At 37.9% G+C, this 17,019-nt stretch overlaps 1 protein-coding gene across 1 annotated transcript; it reads right to left on the bottom strand.

Annotated features, from left to right (window-relative positions):
- Positions 1-715: 715 nt before the first annotated feature.
- On the bottom strand, positions 716-13,442 carry WBP11 (WW domain binding protein 11). Its single transcript, XM_007454628.1, has 11 exons — positions 13,379-13,442; positions 12,827-12,858; positions 11,863-11,956; positions 8,773-8,969; positions 7,730-7,863; positions 7,321-7,520; positions 6,536-6,727; positions 4,486-4,590; positions 3,763-4,050; positions 2,319-2,501; positions 716-1,149 (listed from the first exon to the last, which is right to left on the bottom strand). The coding sequence occupies exons 1-11, from the start codon at positions 13,440-13,442 to the stop codon at positions 716-718; spliced, it is 1,923 nt and encodes a 640-aa protein (XP_007454690.1).
- Between the last annotated feature and the right edge of the window lie 3,577 nt (positions 13,443-17,019).

Genomic DNA, 17,019 nt, shown 5'->3' with positions numbered 1-17,019 from the left:
CATTTTCAATAAAATTCTCATTCCATACTAGAAATGGTAGTTCCTTAATCCCAAGTTTTAAATACTTGCTTCTTTTCTGCCCATAAAACAGATATTATGTTTATATGTTATCAGTAACACAGAGGATGTCTTGGTGTAGAATATTTATTTATTTATTCCATGAAACACTTAAAGTTTAGGTCAGTGGGAAATAATTTTAATCAAAGAATTGTACATTTTCTTCCCACATATCTTGCTTTGTATTAGGAAATGACATTGTGACCCATTTCACTACAATATTACAAAATATTTACAAGAAAGCATTAAAAATAACTCAAACATGAAAGGCAAGATGGGGTGAAATAAACTGGTTTTTTAGAAATCTCTACTCCAGTGCCCACAGCACACAAGAAGAGAATCAAAACAAATAAGTAACAAAGATCCCCTTGATGACAAGTTTCCAAGGAACTGGAGTGGGGGAAGAAGTGGGATGAAAATGGTGGTATGAAAGGGGATGGATGTTAGCAGCACTGCTTCAATAACCAATCTATTTTGAATGAAATACCCTCTTTTATATACAGTAAATTCTGAACAAGGCTAAACTTTAGGATATTCCTTGAACTGAAATTAAAAATACCCTGACAGTGAAAGTGGCTCTTTCACCTAAGTTGAATAAGGGCCTCTCTCTCCATGAACCACTGATGTGAACAGAAGCCTGTTCTAGCATCAAAAGCTGTCACAGCAGCCCTTCCATCTCTTTCATGAACGCTTCATAAACATCATCCTTAGTTTGTACTGAGACGGGAACAGATGGACCGGATTTGGGAGCTGCTTTGGCAAGAGGCACAGCAGAATCATCCTCTGACTTTCTCTGGGGAGTAGCAGTAGCCCCTTTATTCTCCCGACGTACCCTCAGTGCGGTGGGCACAAATCGAGTAATCTCTGCCTTGGGATTAGTGATCTGTGGCTTGGCACTGATGGTTGCTGTGGCTTTCTTCTCAATGGTGGCTGCGCTTGTATCATCCGCCTTGGGTCGCTGAATCAAGTTGGGTGGAGCACTTAAAACCCCCGGGTTCGGCAAAGGAGCTGGTGGGAAAAGCCCAGGTGGGGCAGGTCCAAGTGGAGGCACCAAAGGTGGACGCATCATGCCAGGACGAGGTGGAGGGATACCTAAATGAAGGAGAAAACAGGAAGATGAATAGCACAAGAATAAAATTTAACTACTATTAAGGATGTTAAAAACATAGGTTGACAATTTTTTTAAATGGACAATTTATAGAAAATAAATCATGTTGTTTGCTATCTGAAACTCAGGAATATATTCTGATAGTAAGGAATATCTTTTATAAAACAGTATTCACCTTCTGTTTGTATCCCTATACTTATGTTTCTTCCTCTCTCAATAATGTACTCCTTTAAACTTATAAAGTAAAATTAACAATATCAACTGGTTTCAAATATGGTCTCAAACTGTCAAATCTGAAATTTGACAGCCCAAGATTCTATTCTACCTGTAGATCGCAGATGCTATCAGAACGAAGGTTGGGGATTTGATTCCCATCCGTTATTTACTGATTTGCACAACACTCCTCCCTCTCAAAAGGTAACTCAATGGATAGGAAATATAATTTTAACCCTGGGATGAGAAAATCTAATCACAAAATGTCACCATTACTGGAAAAGAATTCACGTCTTATTGTTGGCTCAGACATACCATCATCATTTACCAGGAAGTGCAGATTTAATTTCTCCAAATGCCTCTTTTAAGATTGTGATTATAAAATACCAAATTTCATCAAACCTAAGATGCTATTGCTTATACAGACTCATAATTATTCCAAATACCACTGAGAGAAAAAAAAGCTCAAGTCCAAGCTGAAGAGCTTAAAAGGAGACCTTCACATTAAACTGAGACAGTCAGTGTAGTAAACCTTACATACCTGTCACATCTAAGAAGATCACAAGAAAATTTGCATATCTAACCTTGATACTGGGTAAAGAGAATGGAAAAAAACATCTCCCTTATGATTGTAAACTCAGTGGATACTCATGCAGATGTATGGCATTACTTCACAATTCTAAGTGTAGTCCTAAAAAAAAGAGTCTTAAATGAAGAATTGAATCCAAAGTGTTCTCTGGCTGGAAAAAGTCCCTCATGTGATAGGTAGAATCAAAGGCAAATACCATCTGGAAGAACTCAACTTCAATCTATGCCAAAAGCAAATAAAAAACACCATTTTAAGATACCCCTTGATTTCAGGATATTGAAATGTGAAAATGTCTTAGAGCAAATGAGATATATAGTAGACAAGTTTTTGTCATAGAAATCAATGCCTCACCTGGAGGTGCAGGGGGAGGTAGCCTGGGTGGGGGTCCCCGAGGAGGAGGGCCAGGAGGCAGACCTGGAGGTGGACCGGGGGGAGGGCCAGGGGGTCGACCTGGTGGTGGTCCTGGAGGTAAAAGTCGGGGTAAAGGCCCTCGGAGCCCTGGCATTCCAGGTGGTCTCAGGAATGGAGGAGCTCCTAAAAAGAGAAAAGTGATTAGTTAATGTCAAACAAATATATTCGAAGTAGTAACTGTGGTATAAGGTGACTGAGATTTAGTTTAACTTATCACTTTAACCTGAAGTCAGGTTAACTTCAACATTTATTATGGACCATTTCTCTTTATTTCCCAGCACTGACAAAATGCATTCTCAATCACAGCTCTGCTGGGCTGGAAACATATGAGGATGAGACTTCTTAAATGGTTCCAATATAAGCTGAAAATGGAATATAGAGCAGGGTGCTTTAAGGATCCCCTGAAACTCATTAAGATATACAGACAAAGACCACTGAGAATGTCATAAGAAAGGTAATTTTGCTTTGCACCAATCAGAAGAGGATGAACTCAACTGAAGATTTAATTGGCTGACTACAGGATGAAGGACTAAAATCATAATTAGCCAACAAGTTTTACATGTTGTTTCAAATTGTAAATAAACTTTTTAAAACTCTTAAGCCAAAGACTTGATTAATACTGATGACTCTGTCTCTAACTATAATGATTACACTGATATCCAAAAACAAGTTTTACATGTTGTTTCAAATTGTAAATAAACTTTTTAAAACTCTTAAGCCAAAGACTTGATTAATACTGATGACTCTGTCTCTAACTATAATGATTACACTGATATCCAAAAACTCCCAACCAAAGAAGGATACACAACAGTATTTACTGTGCTCTAGTCCTGCTTGCTACCAACTCAGAACTGGGTCAACTTGTCGTATTAAAAAGTAATACTGGGCTTCCTTGGTGGCGCAGTGGTTGAGAGTCCGCCTGCGGATGCAGGGAACATGGGTTCGTGCCTCGGTCCGGGAAGATCCCACATGCCACGGAGCGGCTGGGCCCGTGAGCCATGGCCACTGAGCCTGCACATCCGGAGCCTGTGCTCCGCAACGGGAGAGGCCACAACAGTGAGAGGCCCATGTACCGCAAAAAAAAACCCCCAAAAAACAAAAAAAACCTAATACTAAAGAAACTCCCAGTTACATACTCCAGGTTTCTGCCTAACCCTGAAAAAGGAAGAGCTTTGGAGAAAAAGATGGCTGTCAGAAGTACTATGACTTGCAAACAATGTTGTAGGAATGAGCAAGTTGTGCTTATCCTTTGAGAATCTTGATTTCTTAGGGAATTACACTAGGAGGAAACAAGAAATCATCAACACTAATGATGTATATTTTTTTAAATAACTTCATTTTAACCACATTTAGACTTATTTACTTACAACGTGTAAGTGCTTACCTGGAGGTGGTCCAGGAGGAAGGCCTGTAGGTGGTCCAGGTGGCCGTAAAGGTGGAGCAGGTGGTGGTCCAAGAGGAGGTGGTCCTGGCATAGGAGGTGCTTGTATCTGAGAAGGAGGAACAGACTGTGGAGGAGCCTGCTGCTGTGAAGAAGCAGACGTGCCATCAGATAGAGATTCCTCCTTATGCTGTTTTTGTGACTGCTTTTCTGCTTCAGAATCATCAGAATCTTCATCATCGTCTTCTGAAAATTCCTCTACTTCTCGTCCCTCCTCAGGGATTTCCTGACCTGAAAGAAATTTTAAACCAGGCACATGGAGCTGACTCATTTCTTACAGCCTGTAAAACAGCGATGCCTGAAACACATGCTCAATAAATGTTTTCTTAAAATTAACAATCAAGTCTTCTTCAATACAATACTCAGATAACGCAAGAACAGAATAGTATTCTACGTATCCATGCTAGTGTAGCAGAGTGGAATGAGCCCAAGTTTTAGAACAAGACAGACCTGAACTTAAATGCCAGTCCAACTACTTACTAGTCACGTAACTTTGGGCAGCTGAACCTTGACTTTTGAAAAACAAGGATTATGTCTCCAAACCTTGACTTTTGAAAAACAAGGATTTATTACTTGATTGCTGACATATTAAATAGGAAAATATATGTAAAGCAACCGGCAGGAGGAAATACCAAAAGGTGATTCACTGTTCTTTCCCTGCCTTACCTGCCATTCGAAGCATCATGGCTTGAAGAGGAGTCAGCTCCTTCATGCTCTTCTTCTTCTTCTTCCTTGGTTTCCCAGGCATATCTGCAAACCGCACACTCAGACCTAAAGGGTCAGAGAAGGGAGAGCGGAGTGGATTGGGATCAGCAAAATTCAGTATATGCCTACTGTAAGACAAACGCTATAAAGTACTAGATTTAATTGTTTCCCACTACTTGGCAGAGAGACACAGCCATACTAAAGATAGTAAATCAAATGCCAACTGATGGTAAATATATGCTACAGTGATTTCAAAGTTACAAATTTAAAAAATTTAAAGAATACTATTAACATCTTTATGCCAATAAAATCAAACACCCAGATTAAAATAATAGATGATTTTCTAGAAAAATATAAATTACTTATAATTGGTCAAAGAAGTGATAAGACCAGAATATAAAAAATTAAAATGGTAGTCAAAGATCAAGCCCCTCAAAGGCACCTGGCCCAAATAATTTTATGAGAAAATTCAGCCAAACTTTAAGTTACAGAAATTTACTGTAAAAGGGCACAGGAAAAGATGGAATGCTACCCACAACTTGAAGCTAGCATAACCCTAATACCAAAACTAACCTGCTGGCCAACATAAAATACAAGCAAATTGAATTCAATAAAAGAAAAATACATCATAAACATGCAGCATTGGTCCCAGAAATACAAAATGGTTTAACATTAGAAAAGCCATGAATGTAATTCATTACAATAAACAACTGAAAGAAAAATAATAACACCCCAACAGATACTTACAAAGTATTTATAATAAAAACTCTTAGCAAACTTAGACTAGGAGGAAACTTCTTAACCTGACAAGGGCTCTCCACTAGACACCTAAACATGCTAAACGGTGCAGTATTAGAGCATTCTTATTCTTAGATGGTAAACATTTAGAGGATAGAAGTTCCACGTGGGCAGGGCTTCAGTATTATTTACTCTGCATCCTTAGTGTCTAAAAAAATGCCTTGAATATAGTAGAAACTCAATTATTAGCTGAATGTCAAATTATAGTTAGGATAACCATTTCCAGCACATGTGCACTGATGAATATATATAAGAAAAACTAACTAGTAAAAAAAAAGCAAACAAAAAAAACTAGTTGGCTGAAAAAAAGGAAAATGAGGCAAATGACCGCAGTCTAGAGAAAAAAAGAACTGCTGTGGCTCTAGCAACTTTCTATTGATATTTTAAAGTACTAGGTCCTACCTAAAGTGTCCTCTATCATTTTTCATTACCAGCTCTATCCACCCCTTTAAACTAGCTTTCTGGTTTCCAATAATCATTCTTAAGAAATATCCGGAGAAAAATTTATCATTATTAATACTAATATCAGTAGTATTACTAATATATACTGTGTTGCAGCCTGCAAAAACAATTGCCAAAGAAGCTCCAAGACTACTGAAATGTGACAAACTATACATTTTGTAAGTTTTCTTGATGAATGCCATAGCTTCTTTCTAAAAGTATATGTAACTCAGTCTGAATTTATCATAATCAAACAAACACATAACACACATTATAAGTATGACATGTTTCCATTAAATCATGACTCCACTCACAGGTGTACCTTTATGTTAACTATGGTCTCGTTCATGTAAGATACCACAAGCACAGAAAATTTAAAGGGCTTTGAATGTAGATATTTAAACAGACTCATTAAAAACAACCATGTGGTTTTCTTGATACAATTATGTGGTTATTCTCTCTTTCCTATACATACCCATGACAGGACATCTTTATGCTGTTGAATGGCTAAGAATAGCTATCTTTTTCCCCAAAAGTGGACTTTACCACATAGGCTTTTTTATTACATATACTGCTTAGATTTTTTTCCCCCTCATAATTATCCATCTAGTACTTACTATGTGTCAACAACTTTGAGATTTTAGAAATATAAAGCATTGATCCTTCCTTTCAAGGACCTCACAATTACCTTCACAGATCCATTAATAAATCAGGACCTTCAGCTTGTGTGCTTCTTATTGATCAATATCATGGAATTTTCACCTGCACATACCTGACTTCTTTTCTTCATTGTTTTCTCTCTCATTATCATCACGGTGCACAAATTCGTCCCCTTCACTTTCTCCATCTGATCTGTCAGTGTCGCTGTCATCCGTACTGTCATCATGCTTATCTTGATCCATGTCTTCAGGATAGCCATCATCTTCACTGGTGCTGGAAACATCATCATCATGACCCCGTTGAGCTGAAAAGGGAGGAGGAAGCCGGGAACAAGTTATATATGTGGATCCTCCACTACATGGTACCCCCAAATACAGAAAATCAGGCTATTTAACTCAAAATAATTTGTTTTAAAAATTTCCATGTATGATCTCAGCTATTCATATAGTCTGACAATATTTTCACTTGACAATCGTTTTAAATTCTTTTTGATAATGTAAGATTTTTTTTTAAAAGGTTCAAATTTGAAAACAAATTCTACTAAGGTTATATACAGACATGCACATACACAATCATTGTGACTGTATACAATGATGCTCTCATCTGAAAATGATAAAGCTAAAAGGGAAACAGGTATCCAAGTTATCCAAGTCTTAAGGAATTGATGGTAAGAGAGTGACATCTTCAAGAAGTCTAATTTAAAACACAACAAACATTTCCATACTTCCTTATGCATGCTGCTTTTACTTGGGTAGATTCTATGATTCATCCATCTGTTGGTATGTACATGCTATCCTCATTTATTTCCCAAGCTCTGAGGGTGGTGAACAAGATGGTTAAACAGCCAACGTAAAAAATGATAGTGGAAAGGTTCTAAGAGCAAAAGGAACTCCTTACCAAGTTCGGGACTATATAACATGTCTTCATCTCGCCTACGAGGGGGAAGATCTAGGGCAAAGCCCACTTTACGGCCATACATTTGCAAGACTTGAGGAGGAGGTGGACCAGGGGGAGGACCAGGAGGCTTCCTGCCAGGGGGCAAACGTGGAACACCATGTCCAAGAAGAGGAAGTATAGAAACTGCCCGAGTTGGAGGTCTGTAAAGAAAATGTACAGTAATCACATTAATGAGGTATCTACTTCCTCTTCTGAACAATTTTCAAAGGATTTCTCATTTCATATCTAATCAAATGAGGAACTGCTTACATCCCCACTGTCCTTTATTTCCCACTGCATTAATTTTGGCACAGGACAGTCAAGAGATGCTTCTACTACACGCCATTTGACTCTGTTACCACTTCCTTACCCATAGGCTGAGGTCTTCTTAAGGATGGAGGGCGGCTGGGCGCCAGGAAGTGGAATGTCCTGGATCAGGATGTTGGAAGGAGCATGCGGCATATCTGGCAAAGGAATGCTCTCCACCTCCACATGCTGCGCATTCTGAAACAGGGAGAATCTTTCAATAGATAAGAGTAATCCCCAAACTCAACACTAAAAATTCAACATCAGCTGTTTCAGAACCTGGATTTGCTTTCCACCTAACACAAATATCATGAAAAACAAGAATACAAAGCTGCAAGTCAACATTTCTAAAGACTGCCAATCAATTGAAACTTCGGAATAATATATATTCAGTGGTAGAGTGTGGGCTCTAAAATTAGTCTGCCTTTGCTGAATTTCTGTCACATGAGCTATATGACTTAAGCAAGTTACCTTAGCCTCCTTATCTGTAAAATGGGACCCATACTACCTACTTTACCAAAATTATACCATTTGTTTTTTTTTTTACATTTTTATTTTGAGGCAAAATTTAAAATGAAATGTACAAATCCAATGAGTTTTGACAAATGCTATATACCTCATACTCCCTCCCAATCAATCCCTAACACTGTCTCAAGGCAACCACTGATACAAAATCTTTCCTCCATAAATTAATTTTGCCTGGTGTTCATACAAATGGAATAACCATGAAGAAAGGAAAGCATGTTTCTGAGATTTATCCATTAAAAAAATTGGTTTAAATCTCATGTTGTTTTGAGTATCAGTTGATCATTCCTTTTTATCATTGAGTAGTATTCAATTTTATGAATAGATAACAGCATATCCATTATCTTCTCAATGGACAGCTGGGCTGTTTCCACTCTTCAGCTATTACTGTATTAGCAGGTAGATCAATTTCTCTTGTATAAATACACAGATTTATATTTGCTGGCTAATGGGGTAGGTGTATGTTTAGTTGACAAGAAACTGCCAAGAGGAGGTGGTTCAACACGATCAGGTCTCCCATGAACAACTTTAAGTGCAGATCTAAACATAAAGTTTTATTTAGCTCTGAAGAAACTTGATTACCTTGACAGCATCAAAATATTGGCTAAGTTGAGCCCTCTTCTGTTCATATTCTACTTCTAGCTTTCTCAATTCTTTGTAAATATCTGGATTCTCTTTCTCATAGAGTCGTAAAATACGTTCAAAGGTTTCACGTAGCTTTTTACGCTTGTCTTTCAGCACTTTCTCATTTAACTGTGGCTGTTGCACTGGGTTAAACTCTGAGAGAAAAGAGCAGATTATGAAATTAAATACAAAAAAGTCACTTTGTCTAGGTATCAATAGGCTATATCATTTAATAAAAATCTCCTTATATGTTAAAACTTTCCAAAAGGATCCAGACACCAGATATATTCTTGTCAAAAGAAATGCACTATTTATTAAAATTCCACCCCTTTAAGAAGGTCATTAATTTTACTTTCTTTTCTAAGAAATGTCACCTAATTGACTTTATCATCATTGTAATAAAAATCAATTTTCACTCCTCTATGCTAACAACCTGATATAGTGAAGCTTCAGTCAGACAAACCTGGGTTTACATGCTACACTGGCTCTGTCATTTAATTCTGAGATCTCTGGCATTTTACTTGAATTCTCTGATCTTCAGCTTCTTCATCTGGAAAATGGAGACATCAACTACTTCACAATCAAGCTCTGATGATCAAATGAGAACACAAATAAAATATCCAGTGGTGTCTGGCTTACCACTCAACTACTACTTTTATATGGGTTAGTGTTCCTTGTCTAGCTACAATATAAGCCTTTCTCTCCCATGTGTTCAACATGGGGCTTAATTTTAGGTCCCCAAAAGGGACCAAGAGAGATTAGCACAGGACTCCCAGGCCTGCCTAGTCAACCAAACCTGCCTCCCTCCATCCCCCTTGCCAGTAACTGACTCAGAGATTAATCGGCATACGATCCAAATTGGGACCAGGTCCTCCTCTGAGATTTTAAATATGGGAGAGAGATGCTCTCATAAGCAGGAATGAAATAAAACTAGAGCGGTCTATGGCCTCATCTCTCAACCACCACTAATTCCACACACATATTCCACCTTCTATACCAAGAAATTCACTAGCAGTATGCTGACAGAGAGTGGTCAGACAGATGGACAGTCTTGCTAATGATATCCAGGTTTTTGAGACAAGCTTCCCTCCAGGATTTCCCAATTATGGGAGTCAAGGTATACTTTTTTCTGCTTAGTTTGTATTGAGTTTTATAAATTGTAATTAGAGCTCTGATGAATAGTGTTCCTCCCTTTTTCTTAAAAGAATCACAAGCTTAATTGTCGTCTTTCTTAAATCCTATTAACTATTAACCTTGATGACTTATTCAAAACCAGAAGTATGGCCTCAAACCACACTATTCCTAGTGTGATTAATGAAAGTGCTAAATGCTTGACTTTAAAATCCCAGCTCTGTCACTTCTTGACAGTATAACCTTGAGAAAGGTACATAACGTCTCTGTGCCTGAGTTTCCTCATCTGTAAAATAGGGGCAGTACATCTACCCAAAACAGTTGTCACGAAGATTAAATGAAAACGTGGGGAAAAAACCTGGTATGTAGCAAGGTAAGAGCTCAATAAACCTCAGTTATTACTATACAATTTGGGGTCATTCAATAGGTAATATCCTGACATCCTAGGGCTAGGAATTGTCCCTACCAATATTTAGAACAGGCAACAAGTGGAATCAGTTATAGCTGAACTGGGAAAGACGCGAGATGATACAGCCTGACCCAGAACTCTTGCCCAGGCTGGCTGCAGAAAGCTTGTAATACATTACATTATTGTAATATAATACACATTGTAATACATATACATTACATTATTATTTCAGAAAGCTTGTAATACCATAACCCCACGTAACTGGATTTTTTTGAACCTCATTTAATGCATCATTGAGAAGTTCCACTGTATCTCTTTTACTCACTATCTCTGTTTTTTAGGCAATCCACCAAACTTGTTTGGAAACCTTTGTAAACAAAACTTGTAAAGATCACTTTAACATGCAATTTAAAAAAAAAATGGCAGGGGGCAGAAGACAGAATTGGCAAAAATCTGACAGCTGAAAAGCATGGAGTTAGCTAGACTATTTTATTTTTGGATGTTTGAAAGCTACTAAAAAAAGGAAAATGAAAAACTCCATGTTCTAAAGTTAAGAGAATGGGCTGAATATGGAATCCATTTTGTGACTCATCCTCTGTATTAATTATAACTACCTAAAGCCACTTTGCACCATTCTGACTCCTACTTTTACTTAATTGTATAATGTTCTGTTAAAAATACTTTCTAGGATATTTTCCCTCACATACGTGCAAGTATAAAGTATATAAATAAGGGAAGTAAAGGTTAATTAAATATGTTATAGGATCTTTGGAACTTGGTAAAACTGCATTCTATTTTGAAGAGGTTTTGGTTAAACTAAAGAAACTTTTTTGTGAGTTAGGATAAAACTTCCAATGGCAGCATCACAGATGATTCTCAAGCAACTCAGATACAAGAAAAGACAACATGCAATTATTTCATGTGATTCCAGTTATGACAAAGCAGTGATATTGAAGATGCACATGATGAGACTGGATAAAATTATTCTGTAAAGTGTGAAAAAGGAAGAAATCCTAATATGATAGTTTTTAAAATTTGATTTTAAGTATTTGATTTCTTCTATATCCTTACTAAGTGGTCAATTATCTTTGCATCTTCTCATTGGAAAAGATGGGAAATTGCCTTATATTCACAGTGGCCCAATATTTAGATTTACATGGTAGTTGCCAATGTTGAAATACAAAACAAAAAAAACCCCAAGGTGATTTCAAAATCCATACTTTGTATTCTCTTTCAAAAATGAGCGAGCCAAACCGGGCTTTTGTTAACTTATAAAAAACAATTAGCTAAAGCTAAATAATGGCTTCCCTCTTATTCTAGATGAGCTTACCAGTTTGTAACAGCCCCTCACCCCATTGTTCTTCTAACACTAAAACTAAATCTAAGCATCACATGCCATAAGCTTTTCTATATTTCTTGTGTCTGTGCTGTTTCACTTATTACCTGCCTGCCTCTATGTATCAGACTATTATCCCTGTTGTAAAATCCAGACTTTTATAAATTCTTACCCATTTCATCCAATTTTTCCATGTCCCGGATAATTTGTTTGGGATCCTTCATCTTTAAAACTGCAGCTCGTACCATCATGCGCTGTTTTTTGTTCTTAGAAAAATGAAAAAAGGGCAGAATTTAAAGAAGCGGAACACTCCTGAGTTTTCGTTTCAATTTGTTTCAACAATCCATATAAACTGAACTTGAACTTCTCCTTGGTTTCTGATCACTTGTTTCAACCACCAGAAACAGAGTTATATAATTAATTTCTTACTCCCCAAAATGTTTCAAGTTCAGACAAAAAGATAAATGTTATTTATTAGAAGTGTTTTCTTAGGCAAGTATTTCTTTTTAAACTTGTGAGACTTTTAGCAGTTACTTAAGTATTTTAAGGGTTTTTTTTTCTTAAAACAAAGTTTGCAGCTAAATTCTAAAATTATACATTACAGAAAAATTTCGCAGAAATTTAATGTCAGCAATGAAACAGAATAAACAGTTGAAAACTATTAAAAAACTAGGTTCTCTCAATGTGTTAAGGTATGATACTAAAAAGTAAACCCTTTCTTATTCTGGGGAAGCTTTTTGCCACAAACTCAACAACTACATAATCAAGAAACTGGATGTACAAAGCTATTTATCATCACATTTACTTCCATTCACTAACTCAGTGGCTTCTAACAAAGCAGTATGTTATAATAAATAGCAAAGGAGAATTATTTTTTAAAGTATTTATTTAAGTCACTGGGAAGGGTAATCAAATAAACCATGTTACAGTAACCCATCATGAGCTCATCTACAAAATTATTTCAGTTCAGTTTCTAAGTATAGCATTTTGGCTTAGTAAATCTTATGGTTTGTTATGAGAAGCATAAAATATCTTTTCTGGCAAATAACTGGAAATGTTTTCTAAATCCACTCATCTCAAATAACAAGATGTGCCAAACTACATTTATATCTAATAGGATGCTTCTGAAATCGTACCTTCTTTAATTCTCTCTTCCGAGCTTCTTTTCCTTAAGAGAGGGAGAGAGAAAGAATATAAAACTTTAAAATCCTGAACATTAGCATTTTCTCCAATTTAATACAGATTACTGTCGGAGGTTGCCCCGTGCACTGTAGGATATTTAGCAGCATTCTTGCCTCTACCCACTAGATGCCAATAGCACCCTTCCAATTATGTCAACCAAAAATGTCTCAAGACATTTTTAAGTCCCTTAAAAAATAACTATGAATCTGAAAAGATGTCATAAAATACTAAATAAGAACTTGCAAAACAATTTGTTTAAAATTCCAAATACAAAGAGAATTGCCAATTCTACTTTGCAAGTCAATCAAATTAGAAACACGGGTACTAATTTTTTTTCATGCTTAAAAGTTTTAATCATGTGCCCACTAGAACACTAGATAACTTTATACAACTGACACCTCCTAACACTGCTGATCTTATAATTAAGAAATAATAAAATACACTCCCTAAAGCTTACAATTTTTACCACCCCTCTTCTTCATCATTCCACATTAATGGACACTTACTGGCTTGGTCTGTGGGGTTCATAAATTTTCCACTCTTGGTGGATGATGTAGATCTCCGTCCCATGTTGACAACTGGTGTGGTTTACTTGCTTGTTTAAAAAACAAAACAAAAACAAAACCTAAAAACCTGCAAATACAAAAAAATAGCTTATTTTTCCTAGATTTACAAAATTTCTTCCTTTTTATATTTATAAAATTTTCTTCCTACCAATCTCTGAAAAGAAACTGATTATTAAGACCTTGTTCTTTCCCTAGTTTTGACTTTAGTGTGCAGGAAAGACAGCCTCAACTTCTCTAACCACAAAAAATTAGATTCCTATTATTATTTATAACTGTAATGGGTCTGAAGACCACTATGAATATCATTAAGTCGTCAATTAACTTTCTTTTCTGGATCACAGCACTGACTCGTCAATTGAAAAAAATCAATCAAAAAATGCCTCGACAATATGACATAAACCGTGTAGATAAGAAGCCATTAGTTCTTTTCCTATATCCTCCCTTTATTTACATGTAGGGTGAAAAAGGAATAAAAAGGGAACAGGGTAATGATCTGGGCTCAACGACAAATAGCTCAGCCTTGCCTCTCTCCATGGTTTCTTGGCATGTATTCCCATCATCTCTAAGACAGTAAAAACTCATTAATTTAAGCCTATTTAATTCAGATTTAGTTCTAATTCAGATGTAATTCCTGACTCTCAAGCAGAAGCTTAAACCATAACTAAAAACACAAATATTCAAAATAAAGTATTGATATTATATGAGAGATCTTCTAAAAACATTAAGATATTTTATTAATAATGCCTACTTGACTCCTGATTTGTATTTTTTAAGGTAACCGAAAGGGATAACTGTGTTTGAGGGAACCTATTTTATAAATCAACATTTTAATTAACCGAAACACTATTATATCCCTTCTTCCTGTTATTCCAAATGAATGAGGTTTAGCTTTTTGATACTTGCTCTTTCCAATAATAAAGGGTGATAGCTTTCCTTCCTTTTGAAAGCAGACACTTTTCAAGGGTGGGAAAGGTTAAGATCATGAGGTAGATTTTTTAGCAGACCACAGAATTACACCTTCCCTTTATGAAGATTCTGTCAGGCAAGTTTATTGGTTAATGCGGCTTTCAGCAACTGTTCAACTGCCTTGCTTTCTGCTAAAAGCTTCCAAGCTGTTCCAGTGGCAACTGATTTGCCCTGTCAAGGGTTTCCTTCTCAGAAAAACCGGGAGTGAGGGAGAAGGAAGCGGAAACAAGCAAAATTAGCAGAAATAGGAGCTCTTACATCTTTGATGGCCTGGATCTCTTCTGCCTCCCTCTTTCAATTACCCTCAGGCCCGTGTTTTTAACCCTCCTCTCCCACACCTGAAACCTAGAATAGACACGAAGTACAGAAAATTTTTACAGAAGACACTGGTGTCTTAGTCTGCACGCACAGACTACTTTTCTATCTCAAAGCAGAGGCGATAGGGAAATCGGGTCACGGGGCTAGGGGAACTCTCAACAGTCAAAGAGGCTACAAAGGGACGGAGCCCAGATCCACCATAGGAGCCAACAGCATTAGCAACTGCCAAAACCACAGCGACAGTTGACCCTGCCTCGAGGTGCAGGACATCAAGCCTAAGGCAACCAACCGGGCAACGTCAGGAGGCGGCGCTGACCGACCCGGGCGAAGTCAGCCGCTTGACCGCTGGACGCCGCGCCGCCCCAGGGGATTCCCTAGTCCGCGATCGCGGAGACCCCAAATGCTGAGAGGAACAGCAGGGCGGAAGGGCCTGGTGTCCCCGAGGCAACCGCGCGGGCCCCGGGAAGAGGCGGGAAAGATGAAGAAACGGAGCGGAACGATCCCGCACACTCACACTTCTGCTGGGCTCCTGGGACTGTGAGAAGCGGGGAGGGGACGATTCTCGGCCTCTTTGACTTCGTAGGGCTCTTCACCTCTGACTCTCAGTCAGCCCCCCAGCCCCCGCCATCTTGAAACCTCGCGCCCCTCCGCCATCCTTACGTCACTTCCTGTCCCTATGGGCCGAAGATCTCAGCGTTTCTTCGCCCTGGAACCATAGAGAGGAACCAAGAACTCTAGGACCAGAGTCTCTTCCGCTACAATACAGTACCGAATTGGTTGGTTATAAACTAAAAGCCCGCCTTCACTACGCAGTACAAGAACTTCATGTTGATTGACACTTGCCTAGCCCAATAAGAATATGAAAATGAAGAGGGAGGGGATATATGATTGGCTGATGGGACCACTGTCCTACCTCGCCGCAGGCATTCTGACCTAATTTCCGGGAGCTCCATTTATTGAGACGCCAGAGGCCTGCGGATAACTGATAGCGAGGTGTTTAGCGCTATGTCTGTCACCTTGAATTGTGTTTTGTAGGTTTTTTGTTTCCTTCGTGACGTAAGCGCGTGCGGTCTTTCGGGAGTGTCCGTTTGAAAACGAATCCCCGAATGATGCACTTCGCTAGCGTGCCGTGCGCCTGGAAGTTCAGTAGTTGTTTTTACACAAAGAATATTTGTAGACCTAAGCAATTCAGTGCCCGTGTTAGTAAGCCCAGAGTGCTAATCTACAGGATTAGTGTTTTTTTTTTTTTTTTGCGGTACGCGGGCCTCTCACTGTTGTGGCCTCTCCCGTTGCGGAGCACAGGCTCCGGACGCGCAGGCTCAGCGGCCATGGCTCACAGGCCCAGCCGCTGTGCAGCATGTGGGATCTTCCCAGACCGGGGCACGAACACATGTCCCCTGCATCGGCAGGCGGACTCTCAACCACTGCGCCACCAGGGGAGCCCAGGATTAGTGTTTTTGAAGAGGAAATATGGGGATATATGAACAGTCAGTTTTAAATTTACGAGTGTGGAGATTGGTTTATATTGGCTCTTTCTCGTCTTTTCACCCACCAAAAACCCTTTATGATGTCACCATACCAAGGGGATTATTCCCTTAGCTCTAATCTTCGTCCTTTTCTTATCTTTTATCTGCTCTTCAAGACTCCTCCCATATCTTTCCCCCCTAAAGGTGAGTTTAAACATTAAAAAAATATCAGTCCTATCACTTATAGGAAAATGTTAGATATAGGCCAATTTTTACTATCAGTTATAAATATTCCAAAATCTTGACGGAGATATGTATTAATTTTTAGAAAATATTTAAATGTGGGCTTAACTGATAAGATTGATCCCTTACCTGAACTAACCTTTGTTTGAGAAAATTCTTGATTAGGTTTTAGACTGAATTCTGAGTCCACAAGAGCAGTAACAAGATATAAGTTTATGAATCAGGTAATAAATACAAAATAAAATTTAATTTTGAAGATGAACTAAATTGTGACATTTTGCAACTAATTTATAAAAGCAATGACAAGGTAAAGAAAAGACTACATTTGAAAAACTACAGTATTTCATGTAGCTTTTTAAGTTTTAAGATATGTCAAGCTTTTAAAATTTAAAGACATTTCTTGTACTTGGATGCAAGAATCAACTGTAACGAACATTTTTGCATGAATGACTTTTTTTTTTTTTACATGTTTATTGGAGTATAACTGCTTTACAATGGTGTGTTAGTTTCTGCTTTACAACAAAGTGAATCAGTTATACATATACATATGTTCCCATATCTCCTCCCTCTTGCGTCTCCCTCCCTCCC

The sequence above is a fragment of the Lipotes vexillifer genome, unplaced genomic scaffold (assembly GCF_000442215.2).
Source record: "Lipotes vexillifer unplaced genomic scaffold, Lipotes_vexillifer_v1.1 scaffold911, whole genome shotgun sequence".
Taxonomy (NCBI): domain Eukaryota; kingdom Metazoa; phylum Chordata; class Mammalia; order Artiodactyla; family Lipotidae; genus Lipotes; species Lipotes vexillifer.
This window is presented reverse-complemented; position numbering and strand designations above follow the sequence as displayed.